This window comes from Rattus norvegicus, chromosome 9 (genome assembly GCF_021556685.1).
Source record: "Rattus norvegicus strain SHRSP/BbbUtx chromosome 9, alternate assembly SHRSP_T2T, whole genome shotgun sequence".
In the NCBI taxonomy this organism is placed as follows: Eukaryota; Metazoa; Chordata; class Mammalia; order Rodentia; family Muridae; genus Rattus; species Rattus norvegicus.
In genome coordinates, this window is record NC_141542.1 from 91,156,930 (window position 1) to 91,177,274 (window position 20,345).

General features: G+C 40.3%; 1 protein-coding gene across 10 annotated transcripts in view; it reads right to left on the minus strand.

Annotated features, from left to right (window-relative positions):
• Position 1: 1 nt before the first annotated feature.
• Usp37 (ubiquitin specific peptidase 37) overlaps positions 2–20,345 on the minus strand; it is a 100,005-nt gene continuing 79,661 nt past the window's right edge. For 6 of the 10 annotated variants that reach the window (XM_087564338.1, XM_087564334.1, XM_087564331.1 and 3 more), the window contains 8 exon segments: positions 16,724–16,865; positions 14,786–15,041; positions 13,650–13,816; positions 11,908–11,968; positions 7,996–8,111; positions 5,581–5,650; positions 4,444–4,582; positions 2–3,942 (listed from right to left, as the gene is read on the minus strand). In XM_087564338.1, the coding sequence (XP_087420464.1) occupies positions 3,855–3,942; positions 4,444–4,582; positions 5,581–5,650; positions 7,996–8,111; positions 11,908–11,968; positions 13,650–13,816; positions 14,786–15,041; positions 16,724–16,865 (1,039 nt within the window). In that variant the 3' untranslated portion in view covers positions 2–3,854. 10 annotated transcript variants of the gene reach the window in all.

Below are 20,345 nucleotides of genomic sequence, written 5' to 3' on the forward strand. Positions count from 1 at the left end.
ATGAGGTTAATAAAGGCTTTAATGTCTTTCTCACACACATACCAAAAAAAAGTCATTTGTATAATTTAAAAAGAAAACAAAACCAGGGGGAAAAATCTTAAAGGATGAGAGGAACAGCTCTGCTAAAACACAGACAAAGCGCCGTTCCACACAAACATCAATCCTCAGAACTCAAGTCACTCTGAACACAAGGAAAACAGCCACCTCACAACGTGGCCAAAGCTGCCAGCAAACCTGGGAGCGGCTCAATCAGCAAAGTGCAGGAACCTCACTTCTGTTCCAGCCCACCCCCAGCCATGAAGAACCCCCACCAAAGGGCCAGGGAGGGTGAGGAGGAACCGTGAAGAGGAAAGGAAGCATGGGGACAGGTACACACACTACAATGGTCTCCTCCTTGCCCACTCTTTATTCCAGCTGAGTAGTTCAGACAACCGTCCTTTGTTCTTGATCTGGCTGGACACACCTGGATCGTGACTACTGACCCTCATCCAGCTTCCTCTCAGGCTTGAGGACTATCTCCTATCTGTAACTTTTAAGTCCACTGTTACTAAAATGTTTATTCATATGGGAACACCTAATTACAACCTCCAGACCTTAGGTACACAGCACTCATGGAAAGGACGCAATTTACAATCGTGTACAAATGAGAGACTGCTCAGATCTAGTAACTAAAGCAACCATCAAGTCTACTGTGGCAACATACAGAGTACCTCTGTTACAAAACTCCTGTGGCCAAGAAACTAGAGGTTTTCAATAAAATAGTTCTCCAGATGATAAGACAATATAGACAGAATCTTAAGTAATGCATTACAAAGGTGTTGGAAGGCAGAGATCTGTTTTTGTGTGTTTGCAGAGATGTTACTGTAAAGCAGGCAGAAGAGCAGACACTTTATGCCACTCTCATGTGTGTTGGGCCCAGTTTCTGAAAGTGTCCCTATATATACACAGTTCACATGAGTGCAAGGTTCACATGAGCACAGATCTGGTTAGAGACCTGCATATGAGTCTGTGGTGTGCAGGGAAAAACGCAAAGTCACTATGCTGAGGTTTGAACTATTGGAGCCTTTCCCTAGGAGTTTTTTACTTCATCTAGAAGAAAAATAAAAAAATGTGAAGTTCAATATTTGCACCCAGAGTTAACTGATTTGTAAGTACTACATCTTAAAATATACACACATCTACACATACACACATCCACGCTTGCGATGTCTGCTCTGCTGAGCTGTCTAGGTTAATTAAACCTGACCACAGAAAAGTAAGAAACCAATTTGGAATCAGAAAGTAAACAATTCATGGATTCGCTGACTCTTCCTGCTGGGACAAAGCTTATGAGTGTGTGTGTACACATATCTATGAAGCAAGCGAACAGCCTCCCCACAGACCTAAATGACAGTCTTGGCTACTAAGATAATATTCACATGCAGCTTTTTAACTCTGCATAACACGGTGTGTGTGTGTGTAAAATCAACTTTTTAGCTTATTTTCTCTTCCAGTTTTGGCTAAGATGACAAGATTGCATAGAGTACTAATTGCTATAAAATTCCAGTTCAGTCATTTAAAGTAACATAACCATACATTTGGCATTTTACACAGGAAGGTTATTATGCTGACTGAAGGGAATGGACACCCTCTGTTCCTATCTAATACTTTGTCCCTTCCCAGCCCAACATGTTAACTGTTCTATCTCCCAATTCTTTGTTCACAGTATTAAAAAAAAGAGGAATATATCATTTACTCATAATTTTAAAATAGACACAGCCACCTTAGACCAACCAGTACCCTATAATAAAGTCTAGGTGAGATTGCCATTTGGAGCCAAGCGGTCAAGTTAAAGGAAAGAAGGGAGCAGGGGAGGTTGACAGGTCATTGTATGAACTGGGCATAAAACTTAAGTCCTAAATTTGCAAGGAATAACCTATTTTTAACTAACAAGTCCTGCCCAAGACATGAGAGTCAAAACAAATCAGGCTCTGTGTCAAGCAGACTTCTAAGTCAACAGGAACAGAAGCTGTCAGAGCAGCTCAAAAACCCAGGAGGCAGTCTAGGCCCAGGGCATCATTTCTAGTGTCCTCCACACCTCAATGCAGAGCCTTTAAAAAACAAAAACAAAAACAAAAACCTCCCCATCATTTCAACAGCTTGACGTTCTCCAGTGCAGAGACGAGAGAGAACTTGCTAAAGCACACGATCATCAACCATTCGAGATAACCAGTCACTTTCGAGCAAAACCAGACAAAACCAGGCTTCTGCTACAAGTGAGACAGCACAGGTTAAGGTTAGTTTTAGACACAAATACTTCCCTCTGTTTTAAACTACTGCACAGCCTACCTGGGCCACTCTGGAACAGTCACTATGTGTGTAGATGGTAGGAGTCAGAGTTTATCAGTAGTCAAAGCACCGAGACACACTCCAGCGATTCAGAGCTTTAGAAGAGGTGATTAAGTGAGAATATACCCAAGAATCAGGCTGGAGCTCTCTGAATACACTCTTCCAGAAGAGATGTTGCATCTTCAATGATGGGTTTTTAACATCCTCTGAAAATCTAATATGGTTTCATACCTAACTTAGAATTCACAGCAACCCTCCCATTAATAATAAAAGAATGAAAAAACGGGAAAAAATGAATGCAGGCTTCATTTTGCTAAGGTCTGTGCAATCTTAATGATACTTGAGCTGACAATTCCCTCAGGTTCATTTTATGGTTTCATTAGCTGCTTAACCAGGCAGGTCGTGTGAGCAGAGTGACTTTTGCAGCACTGGCCACTACACTGACACTTGGTCACACTCAGAGCACTAACAAGTAAGAGATATACTAGGCACCTTTGACTGACAGCTCCTGGAATCCCCTCTGGCTACTCATTTAACCCTTGCAACAGTGTTTAGCTCTCAGTTTTAGTGGTCCAGAGCCTGCACTGTGAAAGGTAGCATGGCCCCTCTCCCTGTGCCCGCAGGTCAGGGACTAGTGTTCTTCCCTGCCCTGAGCGTCCCTGTCAGTCCCAGATGAGCTGTCTCTGAACCCTTCACAACTGAGGCCGTAATCCGTTGGGGTCATGCGTGTTCCACACAGAAGAAAACAAAAGCTTTACCACTACCACCGCACGGAAGAGTACGAAGAGCACAGTGTGTGGAAACATCTGAAACAAAGTGCCGAGAGCATAACCACAGCAGGGGGCTGTGACGTTCTGAAGCACCAACAATCCATTTTGGAAACTGCACGTAAACAGCATGAGAATCATAAAATCAAAAGAAAAATAAAACTCAAATTAGGCTACAGAAATGCCTCTTGCAAGGAAAATAGAACTGTTTTTAGTGTAACTAGCTTTCCAGTGAGCTTTACCTACAACAAACATGAAAGGTTGGACTTGAGTGAAGCTACTCAAAATGAAAAACAAAACAAAACAAAAACCCAAAAGTTAAAAGCCAAACGCTATGTGCATCCTCAGACCTCCTCAGATGAATGTGCTTGGACACTTTGATTTCTCCGCCAAATGCTGCAGCATTCATTGTGAGCAGGAATACTACACTTCTGGTGGCTCATCCTAGCTCTTTAAGGCTCCATTCATTCAATATATGTGTGTGGGTATGTACATATATATTTACAGCATGTATTCATTCCTAACACAAAAGGAAGCGGCACTCTTGTAGGAGAAAAAGAGGATAATCAGCTATAGATGAGACCAAGGTTTCCATAAAACAGCATGGAGCGGTGCACATGACTGAAGCTTCTTTTGGTTTGGCCCTGAGCTGCTGTTGCTCCTGCATCAAGTAGAGTTCCAATTCTCTTGGGGCAGAGGACAGTGAGGAGGGTGGCAGTGACAGATGTGCAGCTCATGCCGCCGCCCACGAGATTCTCCTCACGAGGCCTGACGAGCAGCTCTCCCCACCTCCATGCTAAGCGCCTGAGAGGTTTTTTCTGTCTCCAGCAACTCATCAAAGATTTCCCTAAAAGAAAAAGAACCACAAAAATCAGAATTCAATGAGAAGAGAGAAATACAGGTGAGGGAAAAACCAAAGCAAATCAAACCAGGACATGGATATTGATGAAATTGCACAATCCTGCTTGGCACTTAGGTTTTGTTAATTTAGCAGTTTACTTGTTTGAGCATCTTAACCCTGGAAGCTGATTTCTGAGAATGAGGACATGCCAGCAGTTAGCTTTGGTAAGAACTCTGTGCAGTTCCTATTCACATGATCAGACCTCACTGAGAGAATTGAAGACTAGCTTATAAGATAGATCCTACCACAGAACAACCACTATAAGTGTAATCCTCAGATATTCTTATCAGATGATAACGTGAGCAGAGAAAATATTTGGGGGTTTTGAGAACTATCAAGAGATAAACCATAGGCAAAGACAGGAAACTCCAAAGCCCCCAGCTATAAAGTGCTGGGAGCAGAGTCTGGATGGCCCCAGCCTGTTCTGCCATCTGCTGGGGTTCTTACTTGTGCATATAGAAGAAAATATAGCCGCTGCGATCTCGATCACTCTGCACGGCAGCCTCTTGGATTTTAGAGACCTCCAAGTCATTGTAAGTGAACCATGCCTGTTTCTTAATGTCATACACATCACTAATGTAATGACCTGAAACAAAGTCAGAAAATTACAGTTTTTCCAAAATAAACCTTTTTCTCAGTTATCAGAAGTTTGAGAAAGAGAAACAAGTCATGGCCCCATTATTATCAGCTTCAGCAATATTTCTCAAATTCATTTAAAAATACGTACAGAGAATTAAAGTGATAGGTTGTGTGTATGTACTCTGCAACAGAGTTTCATTTCAGCTCTTGGCCATTTTAGACAGGGTGTCTTTAGGAAGCTTGGTTAACCTTGCGCTCACTTATGTGGTTCACAAGGCCTTGAGGTTTTTCTTTTTACCTTTTTAAAAAAATAAACCATGCTGCTTCTCAAGTGTTCAGTGTATTACAGAAATGTACCAAACCCAGAGAACAGTTTCTTACTTTTATCTTTTGCATGTGTGCATACATGTGTCTTCCTCAATCACTTCCTTCTTTATTTACTGTGGTTGGGTGTCTTGTTAAACCCAGAATTTTCTAGATTCACTTATGTAGCTAGCTAGCCAGCTTACATGAGGCTAGGATTCCAGATAGGCCATTGGATTTTCATATGGATGCTGAACTCCAAATTCTAGCCCTCATGTTTGGAAGGCAAGTACTTTATCCACGGAATCATTTCCCCAGGTAGATAACTTTCTAAAAAATATATTTGCTCAGGAGAATATTTATCATCATTTATGAATAGAAAAACCAAAATAGTCACACCAATTTACATAATCCACACACAGGGTTTAAGGGAATATTTAAAGTTTCCTTATCTTTTTATAGATGAGGTTTCAGACTGGCCCTGAACTCCTGATCTTCTTGCCTCCACTTTATGAATGCTGGGCTCACAGATATGTATCCCACTTTTAAATTTATACAGTAGTGGAGATGAAGTCCTGCATGCTAGTAGGCAAGCACTTTATCAATTACATCCTTAGTCTCTGACTTTTCCTTACAGTCGTCAACCTAAACCTAATAAAGACAAGCAAATACTAACACACGGGGCAAATGGTGTCCATTTACCTGAAGAAGAGGTGCTCCCAATGTGACTGACAACACTGATGAGCCGATAGGAGTGAGGAAGATTTCCTGTCTGAAAACACAAGTAAGTGGATGTAACCCTTCATTTGGATAAAAGTAAAATAATGACTTTACATTAATAAAAGGTGATATAGATAATCTTGAGTGCACAGTGTAGTAAAAGTCAGTAAACACTTCAGTGGTTACAGTTTATAAACCTTAGTGTATGACTCCTATCTCCAGGAATTATCCTAAAAAAAAACTTAAAAGAAAGGAATATACTTGGGACTGGAGAAATAGCTTAAGAGTCAAGAGTATCCTGTACTTATGTAGAACTCAAGTTCAGTTCCCAGCACCCATATAGGCACCACAACTGCCTATAAAACTCTGGCTCCAGGGGAGCTGAGGCCTGCTTCTGGCCTTGACAGTTTGCATGAACGCACACACGAGCACATGCGAGTGCACATGAGTGTGTGCGTGCGTGCACACGCCTAAAATCTTCAAAAAAGGTATACTTTATGTATATTAAATCACTCACTGCAATATTATAATGAGGTTAGCATATATACAATAAGTTGACTTTTTCTACATTTTAAATGCTGTATTAAAGTAATCAATAAAATAAAAAATTAAAAGTGAAATTTATACACTGTAGAATATACAATAAAGTCAAACCTGAAGATGGAATACAGCTATTAGGAAATAAAAGCTATTAGTGCCCGGTAGTGGTAGCATACACCTTTAATTCTAGCACTTGGGAGATAGAGGCAGACAGATCTGAGTTCAAGGCCAGCCTGATTGGTTTATAGAGCAAGTTTCAGCACAGGCAGGGATATTTAGAGAAACCCTGTCTTGAAAAACAATCAAAAACGATTAGCAATTCATAAATTTTGATGAATTATTTTACTCTGGGAAGTTTATCTTAAATAGGAAATTCGAAATGTGGAGAATACTATAATCACACAGTTGCTGAAAACACTATGATAATCAAAAATGGAAGTTGTGTGGAAGCATGTTTCTAATCTCAGTACTCAGCAGAAGGATCAGATTTCTAGTCCACCTTGGACTGTATTTTATAGCAAAAACCTTTTCAAAACACAAAAAAACCCACCACCACCAACAAAACTAATTTAAACATTCAGTGTTAGTTAAAAATTACCTAAGTAGTATGTTCATTTAAAGGACGACAGACATTAGAATAAAGTGCTCAGGCTGGAGATGCTGCTCGGCTAGTAGACTGTTTATTTGGCCTAATGAAGCCCTGGGTTCAGTATAGCACCGCATAGACAGAACATGGTGACACAAGCCTATAGTGGGAATACTCAGGAGATACAGGTGTTAGGGTCAGAAGGTTATCCTTGGCACATAGCTGGTTCATGGTCTGAACTACAGGAGACTTCATTTAAAAAAAAGAAATAAAGGGATGGAAAGATGGCTCAGCGATTAAGAGCACTGGCTGCTCTTCTAGAGGACTTGGGTTTTAATTCCTACCAACCACAAGGTGGCTCACAACCATCTGTAATGGAATCTGATGCCTTCTTTTGGTATATAGGCTCCATATACAGATAGAACACATACACACACCATAAATAAAAACGAACAGAAACATAAAATAAAGTTAAAAAAAAAACTTGTAAATAATCTTTTCTCCCCTCTGGACACAGGATCTCATTCTGTAGTCCAGGCTGGCCTTGAACTCTTGGTGGATCTTCTTGCCTCAGCCTCCCAAGTGCTGAGATTATAGGCATGAGCCATTAAGTCAAGCAAATAGGATTTAACAAGCAGAACAAAACATTGCTTAAGTTATAACATTTTTAAACACCTATGAAAGTGGGAATGACAAAATAATAAATTACTAGTTGCCAATAATAGGTGTGTGCTAGAAGAGTAGAATCCCAAGTAATCAGTCTTTTTTGGGGAAAAGCAATCATTTGCAAAAAGAAAAGGATGCTAGACATGATAGCGTACTTTTAATCCCAGCACTTGGGAGGCAGCACCAGGTGATCTCTGTGAGTTTGAAGCTAAGTTCCAGGATAGTTAGGGCTACAAAGAGAAACCCTGTCTAAAAAAAAAAACAAAAACAAAAACAAAACAAAAAGTGTAGGAGGGTACACCAATATGTTTATTATTACAGAATTAACCGAATGAACAGTTTTCATTAGATGCATTAGTAGTTACTTGGTAAAACTAGAGATAATGTAATATATCTATGTCTCCATTTATATGGATATACATGTTCTTATCTAAGAAGAACATCAGACAGTCAGGATGTATTTCTGTTTTGTCTGAAGGAAATAAAGAGCAAAAGAGAAGATGAAGATGAGTTGCCAGCGGCTGAGGGGCGGAAGCTGTGGTATACTGAAGAGAGTCTCTAAAGAGAAGGAGCAGAGGGGACCCCCGCAGTGTCAGCAACCATACCTCAGCATTTCTTTTCAGTTCCTCGGCTTCAGCTTCTGTGTACTCCATATCAAAAACATCCTCGTTTCCAGAGTCCTCATCTGAGCCCAGGGAATCCAGAAAAGAGTTGTTAAACTCTGAAGAACAGAAAGATGGGTCTTGTAAAAGTTCTTAGAACAGACATAGGATGACTGGGAAGAATAGCTCAAGACAGAGCTAGACTTGAGGGTGTCCAACTGCAATCCTAACACCAGGCAGAAGAAAGGCTGAAGACTGAGTTTTACAGATCTCTAAAGCACTTTTTTTTATAGAGGGTACTCTGGACTATAAAACAAGGCCATGTCTTAAAACAAAAACCAAACCAACCCAACCCAACCCAACCCAACCCAACCCAACCCAACCCAACCCAACCCAACCCAAACCAACCCAACCAACCAACCAACCAAACAAACAAACAAAAACAAAACAAACAAACAAACAAAAAACCCAAAACAAACTAAAAACCTAGCTTCAAATATTTATCTCATCATCCTAAGAAAACAAAATATTCTATTAACCAGGTTCACTCAGGCACCCTAGGAAGTAACTGTAAACGTAGGGATCTATGGAAGAAGTGCCCCTTTTCTTGTTTGCTGTGTGTCTGCGTAAGTTCAGGTGACTGTGCATGTACCTGGCGTTGTTCCTTAGGAGCCACCTGCCCTGCTTTGTTCGTTGTTAACTTTTATGTGCATGGGTGTTTCATCTGTACATATTATCTATGCATCACATGCACGTCTGCTACCCTTGGAGGCCAGAAATGGGTAAGAGATCTCCTGGAATTAGAGTTACACATGATTGTGAATTGAACGTGGGACCTCTGGAAGAGCAGCCAGAGTGTTCTTAATCACCGAGCCATCTCTCCAGCCCTTCTACCTGGATTTTTAAAGACAAGGTCTCTCACTAGGATGGGTTCTGGTGAGACTGTCTTCACCTCCCTGGCACTGTGATGCCTTCACCTAGTTTATCAGAAGATGCTGGGGAAAGAGTCATCAACGGTTTTACCCAGTTGTGAGCCCATGTGAATACACAAACAACTAGAATAGCAAGGTATGCCCATGGGTGCAGCAGTGGAACAAATGCTGTGGTTGTATCCAACTACTTCTAACTGGATTTAAGGCCTACTTCACAGAAAGAAACTCATACTAGGTACTATGAATCTCACTAAGAAACACTGGCCGGGGAGCTTATAGACCCAAAGGATAAATTTACTACTGTTATTTTGCTAAATGGACAAAGTATTAAATTGCCCTCTGAATCTGTGTGCCCACTGATTAGTGCAGCTATCAACCCTCACTAGAGTTTCTATGTGCAGTAGACAGTGGTTAACACAGAAACTCACAAATAGCCAAAGGACAAAGAGTCATCTATACCACACTATCTGCTCCTAAGGCTCAGGGACCACCACAAAAGAAGGAATTGAAAGACAGAGGTCAGGAGGATTGGAATGAGACAGTAACTGGACATGTCAGGCCACTCTACTTATGAACTCAAAGTAGCTATGACTGACTGCCTGCCCAAGATCAAGCCAGTGAACATTATAGCGTGGAGTGAAGTGGCAGTTTGAATGAGCCTATGGCAACCATAGGCTCATATGTTTAAATACTTGGTCCCTAGATGTTGGAACTCCTACTTTGGAAAGGATTAGGAGGTGTGGTCTTGGAAGAGGTGCATCCTTGGGGCCAAGCTCCATCATGATCTTTCTTAAGAAAGCTGGGGAGTGTTGTGGGAGTCAATACACAACTGGAACCAGGCATAGTGGCACATCCCTTTAATCCTACATGGCAGAGGCAGAGGCAGAGGCAGAGGCAGAGGCAGGTGGGTCTCTGTGAGATGGAGGACCATTTGGGCCACAGAGTTCGTTCGAGGGCCAGCCACAGCTTTATAGTGAGACCATCTTAAAAATAACAAAACAAAACTACAAAAGTGAAACCAGGTGGTGTGCTACAGGACCCCATTCCTAGCACTTGGGAGGTATATGTAGGAGGTTCAGTTAAGATCATTCTTGCTGGGCTGGAGAGATGGCTCAGTGGTTAAGAGCACTGACTGCTCTTCCAGAGGTCATGAGTTCAAATCCCAGCAACCACATGGTGGCTCACAACCATCTGTAAAGAGATCCGATGCCCTCTTCTGGTGTGTCTGAAGACAGTGACAGTGTATTCGTCATATATAAAATGAATAAAAATAAAATCTTAAAAAAAAAAAAAAAAAAAGATCATTCTTGCATAGCTAGTTGTGGACCCCATCCCCAGGTGGCCCTGAAGGCAGAATGCCTGAGAATCGTAGTTTTGTGTCTGTAACTTTGTCCTAACTACAGTGCTGCCAGTGCTCGCCTCTATACTCTGCTTTTCAGATCAGTCAGGATCCCCCCCCCCCCTTTTTTTTTTTTGGTTCTTTTTTTCGGAGCTGGGGACCGAACCCAGGGCCTTGCGCTTCCTAGGTAAGCGCTCTACCACTGAGCTAAATCCCCAGCCCCAGGATCACTCATTTTTATACTACCCAAGTGTGTTCTATCTCAATCTGTTTCTGAGAACGGGAGAAAAACCAAAGGCAGTTTAACAGAAGTGAAGAGCCATCCAAGATCTCTTTATACTTCAGTACTCACTCCAAATATTCTGCTAAATAACATGACCATTCGTGAGTTTCTAAAAATTTAAATGTATTTTAAGTGTGTCTATGTATCCTATTCTATTGTTCTCTGCCTACTTCCTGTGAAAGAGGGTCTCTTTCTCCGAACCTAGAGATAGGCAGGCAGCCAGCTCTAGTCATCCTGGCACTTTCGTAGCTCCTCCCCACCACATGGTACTGGGATTACAGCATATCTGTGAGTAGGCTTTTTCTTTTTTTAAATATATATAGATAAGGGATCCAAACTCAAGTCCTCATGTTTGTACAGCAAGTCCTCTTACCCACTGGACTATCTCTCCATCCCTCTGTATGTAAACCTTATGCTACTGAGTTCTTTCTCTTGGCTCTCTCAACTGATTTCCTGAGAGTGAACTGCTGGAGAAGTCAATTGGATTGAAGCCATATATTGTAAAAATCTTAGCAATGGAACTATAAATCTTCTATTAAACAGATATTTTGCCTTTTGAGATTAAAAAATGTTATTTTGATATAGGTATAGATAGTAAAATAACTTTTAAACTACATGCATATACTTTTAGATTTATTTATAATAGGGTCTTTTGCCTGCACGTATTTAGGTACTATGTGCATGCCTGGTGCCCATGGACATCAAAGGGGTGCTGTTTTCTATACAACTAGAGTTATAAAGACACACACACACACACACACACACACACACACACACACACACACACATATATATATGAATGAATGACATATGGATGTTGGAAATCAAACCTTGGACCTCTGGATGAGGAACCAGTTCACTTAACCATTGAGCTATCTCTCCAGCTCCAGTTTAAAAAAAAAATTACACACAGACACAGACACACACACACACACAGACACACACACACTCTAACAGAAATACTATAAATCTGTTACTACATTTAAAAAACTAAACAAGGGGTTGCGGATTTAGCTCAGTGGTAGAGCACTTGCCTAGCAAGCGCAAGGCCCTGGGTTCTGTCCCCAGCTCCGAAAAAAAGAAAAAAGAAAGAAAAACAAAACAAAACAAAAATCATAAGCAAAAGAGCTTAGTTGGCAGAGTGTACCTCGCACACACAGGCCCTGCATGTGATCTCCGCACTTGGCAGGGGATCAGTTTAAGGCCATCCAGGCCATCCTTAGCTACAGAGTTCCAAAGATATCTTAGGCTAAACAAGACTTTGTCAGTCTCATATATATATATATATGTATGTTTAAAATGTTCTTCTATGTATTAATACACTTTCCCGTTTAAAAATGTAATTAAACTCCTCTCCATACCTTGAAGACTTAACTCTGTAGCCCTTTTGAGGTCATCATCTTCTTTTTGTTCCCAAGCCTCCTACAGAGAACAAGAACAAGTATTTATGGAGGTGCTCCTTAGATAAGCCAATGAAGGCACAACACACTGCTCTGGGAGCACTTGCTCACCATGCTTTCTCTAGCTTAACAGGTATTTGAACTATGACCTATGTGGAAGGTGGAATGGAAGCTTGTTCCTTTTTCAACACTGTCCTCTTAAAACATAACATTGGGGTTTTTATTTCCTCTTGTCAATAACATTAGGCTTGCCAACCTAAAATCATTCAGTGTGACTGTGTGGCATAATTTTTTTTTTTTTTTTTTAAGATTTACTTTATTTATATGAGTAACTGTAGCTATCTTTAGATGCACCAGAAGAGGGCATCAGATCCCATTACAGATGGTTGTGAGCCACCATGTGGTTGCTGGGATTTGAACTCAGGACCTCTGGAAGAGCAGTCAGTGCTCTTAACCACTGAGCCACCTCTCCAGCCCCCTTTTTTTTTAATATATAAAATTCTAGTTACAGGGCTGGAGAGATGGCTCAGCGGTTAAGAGTGCTTACTGCTCTTCCAGAGGTCCTGAGTTCAATTCCCAACAACCACATGGTGGCTCACACCTATCAGAAATGGGATCCAATGCCCTCTTCTGGTGTGTCTGAAGAGAGCAACAGTGGAATCATACACATAAAATAAGTAAACAGACCTTTAAAAAAATGCTTGACACATAATTCACACCTAGCAAACAACTTACTTTCTTTTCCCTGGACTTAGCATTTATCACTTTTTACGATGCAGATGTAAACACTGCTACAATGCTGATTTCAAACAACCTACAATGAATACACTTTTCCTTTTTCAATAACTAATTGTATGTAGTGTAGAACACAAGTGGCTTGCTCCCCTGAGAGGATGCTGAATCACTTTCATCTAGGAGACACTCACGCCCTGTGTATGACAGTAGAATGAACAGCATCTCCATAGGCTAACATTTTTAATACTTTATCCTAACTAAAGAAACCAGATCTACAAGACATGTTTGGCAGCAATACCAAATGAGGAACCTCGACTGTCATTTTTCTGAAATAGTAAAGGTATTCTTGGGAAAAAATATAAACAGGCTGGGCAGTGGTAGAACACACCTTTAATTCTAAGCATTGGGGAGGCTGAGGCAGATGCATTTCTGGGTTCAAGGTCAACCTGGTCTACAGAGCATGTTCTAGGACAGAAAGGGCTACACAGAGAAACCCTGACTCAAAACAAAAAAATAAAAAACATAAATAAAAATGTTTAGCTGCCTTTATGATTGGGGATGAAGCTCAGAGGTAAAATCCTTGTGTAGCACGGATAAGGCCTGGGCCCCGTCTCCAGCATCACATGCACATATCTACTGTACTGTACGTACAGCAGCACTGTTTATAAATAAAGGTGAGAAGAACTGACTATGAGATTTTAAGGCACTCTTCTCAACCTTGGCTGTTTATTACAATCCCCAGGGAAGCCTTTTAGATCTAGATTAAGTAAAGAAAAATCCATTTTCATAATGAAAACCCTAATTTAATAACTGTTCCAATCCAAAACAAGCCCAAATAATTTTTCCTAATATCTAACTGTATGTAAATAACTAGGAGCAACGACTGACACATAGTCAATGATTAACACATGGGTCATTGTGATGATCTCTAGGAAGCAGGGAGGAAGCAGCATCAGACAGCATCTTACTTGTTCTTGAAGGCTCTGGGCCAGGGCTTGTTGCAGCTCCTGCTCCTCTCTTTCCCGCTCTATGTCATACTGCTGGAGCCAATCAACCTCTCCCTGAGAACCTTCTGGAGTTTTGTTTTCTTTATTCTCATCACAGTCTTTTGTTATCTCAGTAAAACTAGCAGGACCTAAAGAAGCAGAACATTATTTTGGAGAAAACCTGAAATTTGTGGACTCTAGTGACACCTCCTGTTGAGAGAGTAGTTACCTCGCCCTCATTAACACTGCAGGTTATAATCTAACAGCTCAGGCAGGCCTAGAACTTGCTATGTATCTGAGGATGGCCTAGACGTTAACTCCCATCTACACCTCCTTGCTGGGATAACTGGTATGCACCATCATGCCTATTTGGGGATGCTAGGGAACCACACCCAGAGTCTTTAGTAGACACCCGGCTACTAAACAAACTACTACACTCCCAGCCTTAGAACTTTTTGGGACTAACAATTTCATCTATATCAGGGTTTTTCAGCCTCAGTATCATTAATAATTTGCACGGGGTGCTGATAAGGCCTTTTGGGGACCGGGAAATGGAGAAGCGTGTATGCTACAAATTTTAGCAGGATCCCCAGACTCTATCAGGGATAGGAGATCTTTACTGAGTCACCTGACAGGAATTAAGATTCCTCTCATCTATGGATATAGAAATGCTCATGCCAGAAGCAGTTCATTACTCTCTACTGTGATAACCAAAAATGAAAGATACTGTCAAATATTCTAGGGCAGTGGAGAATGCCCTTGATTCAGGAGTACTGACCCACAGAATGGTTCTGAGAACAAAGAATGAATATGACCAAGTGATACTTATTGCACAGTGACTAACAAGAGCAGGGGAACACATTGCATTAAGAGGAAATAAAACCCCATCAGCCTTTTGGTTTTTGTCAACCTGAGTATACACTACTATTTTATTTACATATAAAGTAATTCGAAATCGAAGACACATTGACTCCACAAAATCTAGAAAATAATTTTGTGGTATCACTCTATGAATTCCATTCCCAAAAGTGAGGGCTTGGATTATTTAGAAACTCTTGTCAGTAAAGGCTCTGGAACAACGTATTTTGTGTAAAGATGCTTATCTTGATGAACCTTACCTGGCTCAGTGATTGCTTTGGGTTTCTCAATTTCCATAGCGTCTGGATTTTCAGGCATCTCTGGAATATCATCTTCTGCAAACCCAGTGTCCGGACTGCTGGTTGGCTTATCATCATCTTCAGGGCTGAGTACCGGCGAGGCTTCTCTCCTGCTTATCTCTAACACAGCTGCCAGCACCTCTTCCTCACTCATTCTGTCAAATCCTGAGTTCTCCAATTCGGACTTCCCAGGATCTAATCTGCACAATTTCAAATCCTATAGAAGAGAATTACTTTTACAAGAAGGCAAAGTGTCCATTAATATACCCAATGTCTACCAATACGAATGTTAATCAATATAGCTAATGTTCAACACTGAATCTAATATACCCTAGAGTTTAAAGTGGGAACTGGAAGGCTGGAAAGATGGCTGATCAGCCAGGAGTTCATACTGCTCTTGCAGAGGATCAAGTTTAGTTCTCAGTTCACAAGTCTGACCGTCTTCTGCTTTCAAGAGCAATCTTCCCACCCTAATACACACACACACACTTTAAAAATAAAGAGTGTGGAACTGAATTTGTTGTTCACACCCACAGCTTCATGTACACCAGGCAAGCACTTTACCAACTGAGCTTCAACTCCAAACCCAACAGTTTTGCTTGATTATGACAGGTGCAAAGTATACCCTTTATAGAAATTTGGAAGGTAAACACTGCTAAAATAAAGTTACTCCAAACAGTAAGTCAACTGGGTATGGTGGTGTATGTCTGTAATCCTAGCACTTAGGAGGCAGAGGCAAGAAAACTGCTGTAAGTTCTAGGCCAGCCTGGGCTATAACATGAAATTCTGTCTCAAAAAACAAAACAAAACAAACAAACAAAAACCCAACCAAAAAAACAAAACAAAACAAAACAAAAAACCCCAAAGACCCCAAAATCAAAAGATTAGTGAAAGATAATAAGTACTAGGTATTTTGGCCCAGATATATATGTAAACATTATGTTTACTACCCTGAATATTCTATTTTAAATGCTGGGTGGCCTTTTCTTTTTTTAAATTAAGTCAGAGTCAGATTATATAGCCCTGACTGGCCTGGAACTATTACATGAACCAGACTCACAGACATCCACTTGCTTCTGCCTTCTAAGTACTGGGACTAAAGGCATACATCACCTAGCAATATTGTCTAAAATAAGAAAAACAAAAGCTACACAAGCTTATATAAGTCATAAAATATATGGAGCAACTTTTATTCTAGGAGGATTCTCCTGCTCTTTCACAGTCAAGTCACAATCCTTCAGCTCTGCTGTAAGATGGGACAACATAGAACGTAAGTAGCTCCTGTAGTTCTACAGAATGAGGCCAACACCTGGAAAAGCTTACTTTTTGAGGATTGTAACAGACAACGCAGCCATGTTTTCACGATTCTAATTTAAAGATTACATTTTGTAGTTGCTCTTTTCATATAAAACATTATGATATTCTCCTCAAAACAACAGCTACCAAAATAAACAAAGAGATGAAACAGAATGTGGAAGTTGTTCTGAGAGTTGCTGATGTCACCTTGCCCTTTTGTGAGGAATTGGAGATTGAACCCAGAACCTGAAACATGCTAGCCAAGTACTTCAACACTGGCCAAATCCCCAGCAACATTAATTTCTTTAAAACAGACTACTATTTTTGGAGCTAGTGTCTTGTTACGCAGATCAGGCTGGCCTTGAAGCTGGAATTCTGCCTAATTCTCCTTTGTCTGGGATAAGCATGCACTATTATGCTCAGACAAAACTTGGTTTTTGTTTTTTTGTTGTATCTAGGAAAAGTACTCTTACATAGCCAGTGTCTGAAACAGGCATTATGTTTGAGATCTACTTTGTCAATTTCTTTAATTTGCTGAGGCATTTGTTTGGATAGCTAAACTAAACAGAACACTGTCAGATGTTTTGACAAATCATTACTTACTTTTTCCACATCTTCCTGGTACTGTTCATTGCCTGGCAAATCACAAAGTCTCTGACTGAGGGCCACAGAGCGTTTAAGTTCATCCTCACTGTCAGAATCAAGGCATGATGTCAAGGAGCTCTTGGATTTGAAGGTAAATTTCCTGTAATTATACATAAAAAAATGTCTGATAAACACTTGTCTTTTTTTGTTTGCTTGCTTTTGATGTATAAACACCAAAACAAAAAGCTTTTCCATTATAAAAAACTATTTAACAGAGAAAAATGACCAGTCAAAAAAGTATATGTATGTGTTACTTTGACACTCTCCTCAAGAGCCATAGCTTAAAAATGCTTATGCTACTGTGTATCACCTGCAAACTCTGTGCCCTTTTCTTTTAATGACCAATTCCAAATGTAGTTTGTTATCATCTTTATAAAGTATTCTACTGAGTCCATTAAGGTATAGCAACTAATCAGTACATTTCTTTTAGAGTCTCCCTACATAGCCTTGGCTGCCCTAGAACTCACATGGTATATAGACTAGGCTGGCCTCAAACTCACAAAGATCGCCTACCTATGCCTCTCAAGTGCGCAAGTGTGATTCAAGGCCTGCACCACCATATTTTTGACATAAGCACATGAGAGCTACTTTTTGATCTTTTATATTATGTTCTATGCACTTTTTTTTTTTTTCGGAGCTGGGGACCGAACCCAGGGCCTTGCGCTTGCTGGGCAAGTGCTCTACCACTGAGCTAAATCCCCAACCCCTGTTCTATGCACTTTTAAAATGACAGTAACAATCCACTTATTTTAGTATTTTGAGATGAGAATTCTCAACCTGTCTACCTCCTAGAATAGACATTCCTAAACCAGAAAACAATAAAAAAACTCCTGAGAAAAGCAGTTCTAAATCCTATATATTAGGACACGATATATGGTCAATACTGTAGCAAATTTGCAAGAAATGAGTTATGAAATAAGGGTGGATAATTACAAAGGGCAGGGACAGAAAGAACTAAGCCGTTTAACACAAAGACAAAGAGTACAATCTTCAACACAGCAAAGCCGGGCACTGCAGTGAGCATTGTTTTGGCAGCACTAGGGAGGCTGAGGCAATAGAACTGCATGTGAGACCAGCCTGGGTTCTACAGCGAGATTTTGTCTGAAAGTAAAAAACAACACCCCGTGTAGTATGACACTTGGAATGTGGGTTCACTTTTCCTTTGTAAAAAGATTCTGTAAATATAGGCATGTATGTCTACGTGTCAATATGCTCTAGGTCTGGGTGCACTTATTTGTGGAAATACTGGAGGAGTACTGGAGTACTGGAGGCCTCGAGAAGGACGTGCCAGACCCCTGAAGCTAGGTTGTAATCTGTTTGACACAGGTGCTGGGATCTGAACTCCAAGGCTCTGGGAAGAGCAGAAAGTACTTTTCACAACTGAGGTGGGGTGGCACATGCCTTTAATAGCGGCACTAAGGAGGCAGACATGCGAAGCTATGAGTTCCAGGCTAACCTGGTCTACAAAATGAGTTCCAGGACAGTTAGGGCTACACTGAGAAACTGTATCCAAACAGAACCCCCAAACCAAAAAACAAACAAACAAAAACCACAAAACAGAGAGGGGAGGGAGAAAAGCATTCATGTAGTTTAGAAAATTCCTTCCAATATGGTTAAAATTTTAAGAGATAAATGGTTAAAAAGGCAACCTTCGGTCTCATTAAAATTCATTTATGGGAGACAATATTGTTCAGTGATACCTGATAAGCTGTTACTACATCAAAGAAGGATTTCTTTGATGGAAGTTAAACTAATATTCTATAGTGAACAAAGTAAAAATCTGAAAACTACAATTAATTTAAATATGAAAATTGTAAAGACATAAGGCATGACACCAAGAAAAAAGGAGAGTGCAGTAAAAATCAAGAGCACAGCCTGGAAATGTAGAGAAGAGGCCAGTGGCTGGCATCAAAACTGAAGACTCCCAAGAGCCTCACAAAGGCAGGTCTTCAATATAACTTAGAATTTGCCAACTTAGGCCCCCACCAATGGTTCATAGTCTCATAGAGCCCAGGCTGTCTTCAATTCCTGAACCTTCTGCCTTTACCTCCCAGGTGCTGGGATTATAGATGTACGCTACCATAGCCAGCTCTAATTAGCTTTCTTAATTTATTTTTGACTCATGCTCATCAAGCAAACTTTGACATGCTTTTTATCAATACTTTGTTGAAGGGAAAGTGATACCTGAGATGTTTTTATCATGGTGAAATTTGACAAAGAACAGAAGAACCAATGTATAGTGTTTAGAATTCAGCTTTGTTTAAATTTGATTTGCATGATGGGTCTTATAGATACTATTCACCTTTATTAACCAACTTTCAAATTCTCATCCCAGTAAAACAGATGGCTATGCCAAGGTACAATATATCCAATGAAACCATCTGTTTCTTGCAACCACTGTGATCTGACACATAAAATACAGTCTATTAGTAACAACAATGTTTACAGACGGCAACTTGCCTATAACAGTGAAAACTGTTTGTACTGTAAATGAATCACTTACTTAAAAAAAGTTATTTTAAAGCTTATTTTTACTTTTTGTGCCTTGGTATTTTGCCTGTATATTTGTCTGTGTGAGGGTGTTGGATCCCCTGGAACTGGAGGTCCAGGCAGGTATGAGCTGCCATATGGGTGCTGGGAATTGAACCCTGGCCATTGGAAGAGCAGCCAGTGCTCACTAGCCTCCACTTGCTTACTTTCTAAGCAGGAAATGGTATTGTTCATTGTATCTGGAGAGCATAATGATACCAGTCCAGATTTCTACTCATGTTAATCATCTGGTTTTATTGTACTAAAAAATGGTAACAGGAGGGAAAATATCCTAAATGTCATTTTATGGTTACACAAATCCCAAACAAGCATTTAAAGAACAAAACGGTGTTTTTCCTAAAAACAAAAAACCAAAAAAACAACTTTGGGATATGAAATTTTTAGGGGAAAAAGGTCTAATCAAGAATTTTCAGTGAGGGCTGGAGAGATGGCTCAGTGGTTAAGAGCACTGACTGCTCTTCCAGAGGTCCTGAGTTCAAATCCCAGCAACCACATGGTGGCTCACAACCATCTGTAATGAGATCTGATGTCCTCTTCTGGTGTGTACTTATATATAATAAATATATAAATCTTAATAAAATAAAAAGAATTTCCAGTGAATTCTTAAAGGAAGTACAATTTGGTCTTTAAAAAATATAAAACACTTTAACAGTTGCATTCTAGTGCTTAGTTCCTGTTTCTGTTCAGAATTCTCCCTGTCAGCGTCAAAGAGAGGAGCTAACTACACGTGGGTTTCTGTCTGTGTCTACCTGTGAGGAAGGGTGCTTCAGACAGGAGTTATTTCATCCTTTTAAACCTTACACTCAGTTCTTCAGAGTTTTAGGATAAAAACATCACGTATTAACAAAGATATTTTAAGAAATTTAAAAACAAAATCTTGGGATGCTTTTTGATTGCTAAAATGTGTGCCCAGGTCTTATCTAAGCCAGACTCAAAGACATCCCCAAGCATGAGCAATGCTGAGCAACTGGCATGCAAAAGAAATGAAGAAAAGGGGGTGGGCCACACTAGAAAGACAAAATTTGTGTCC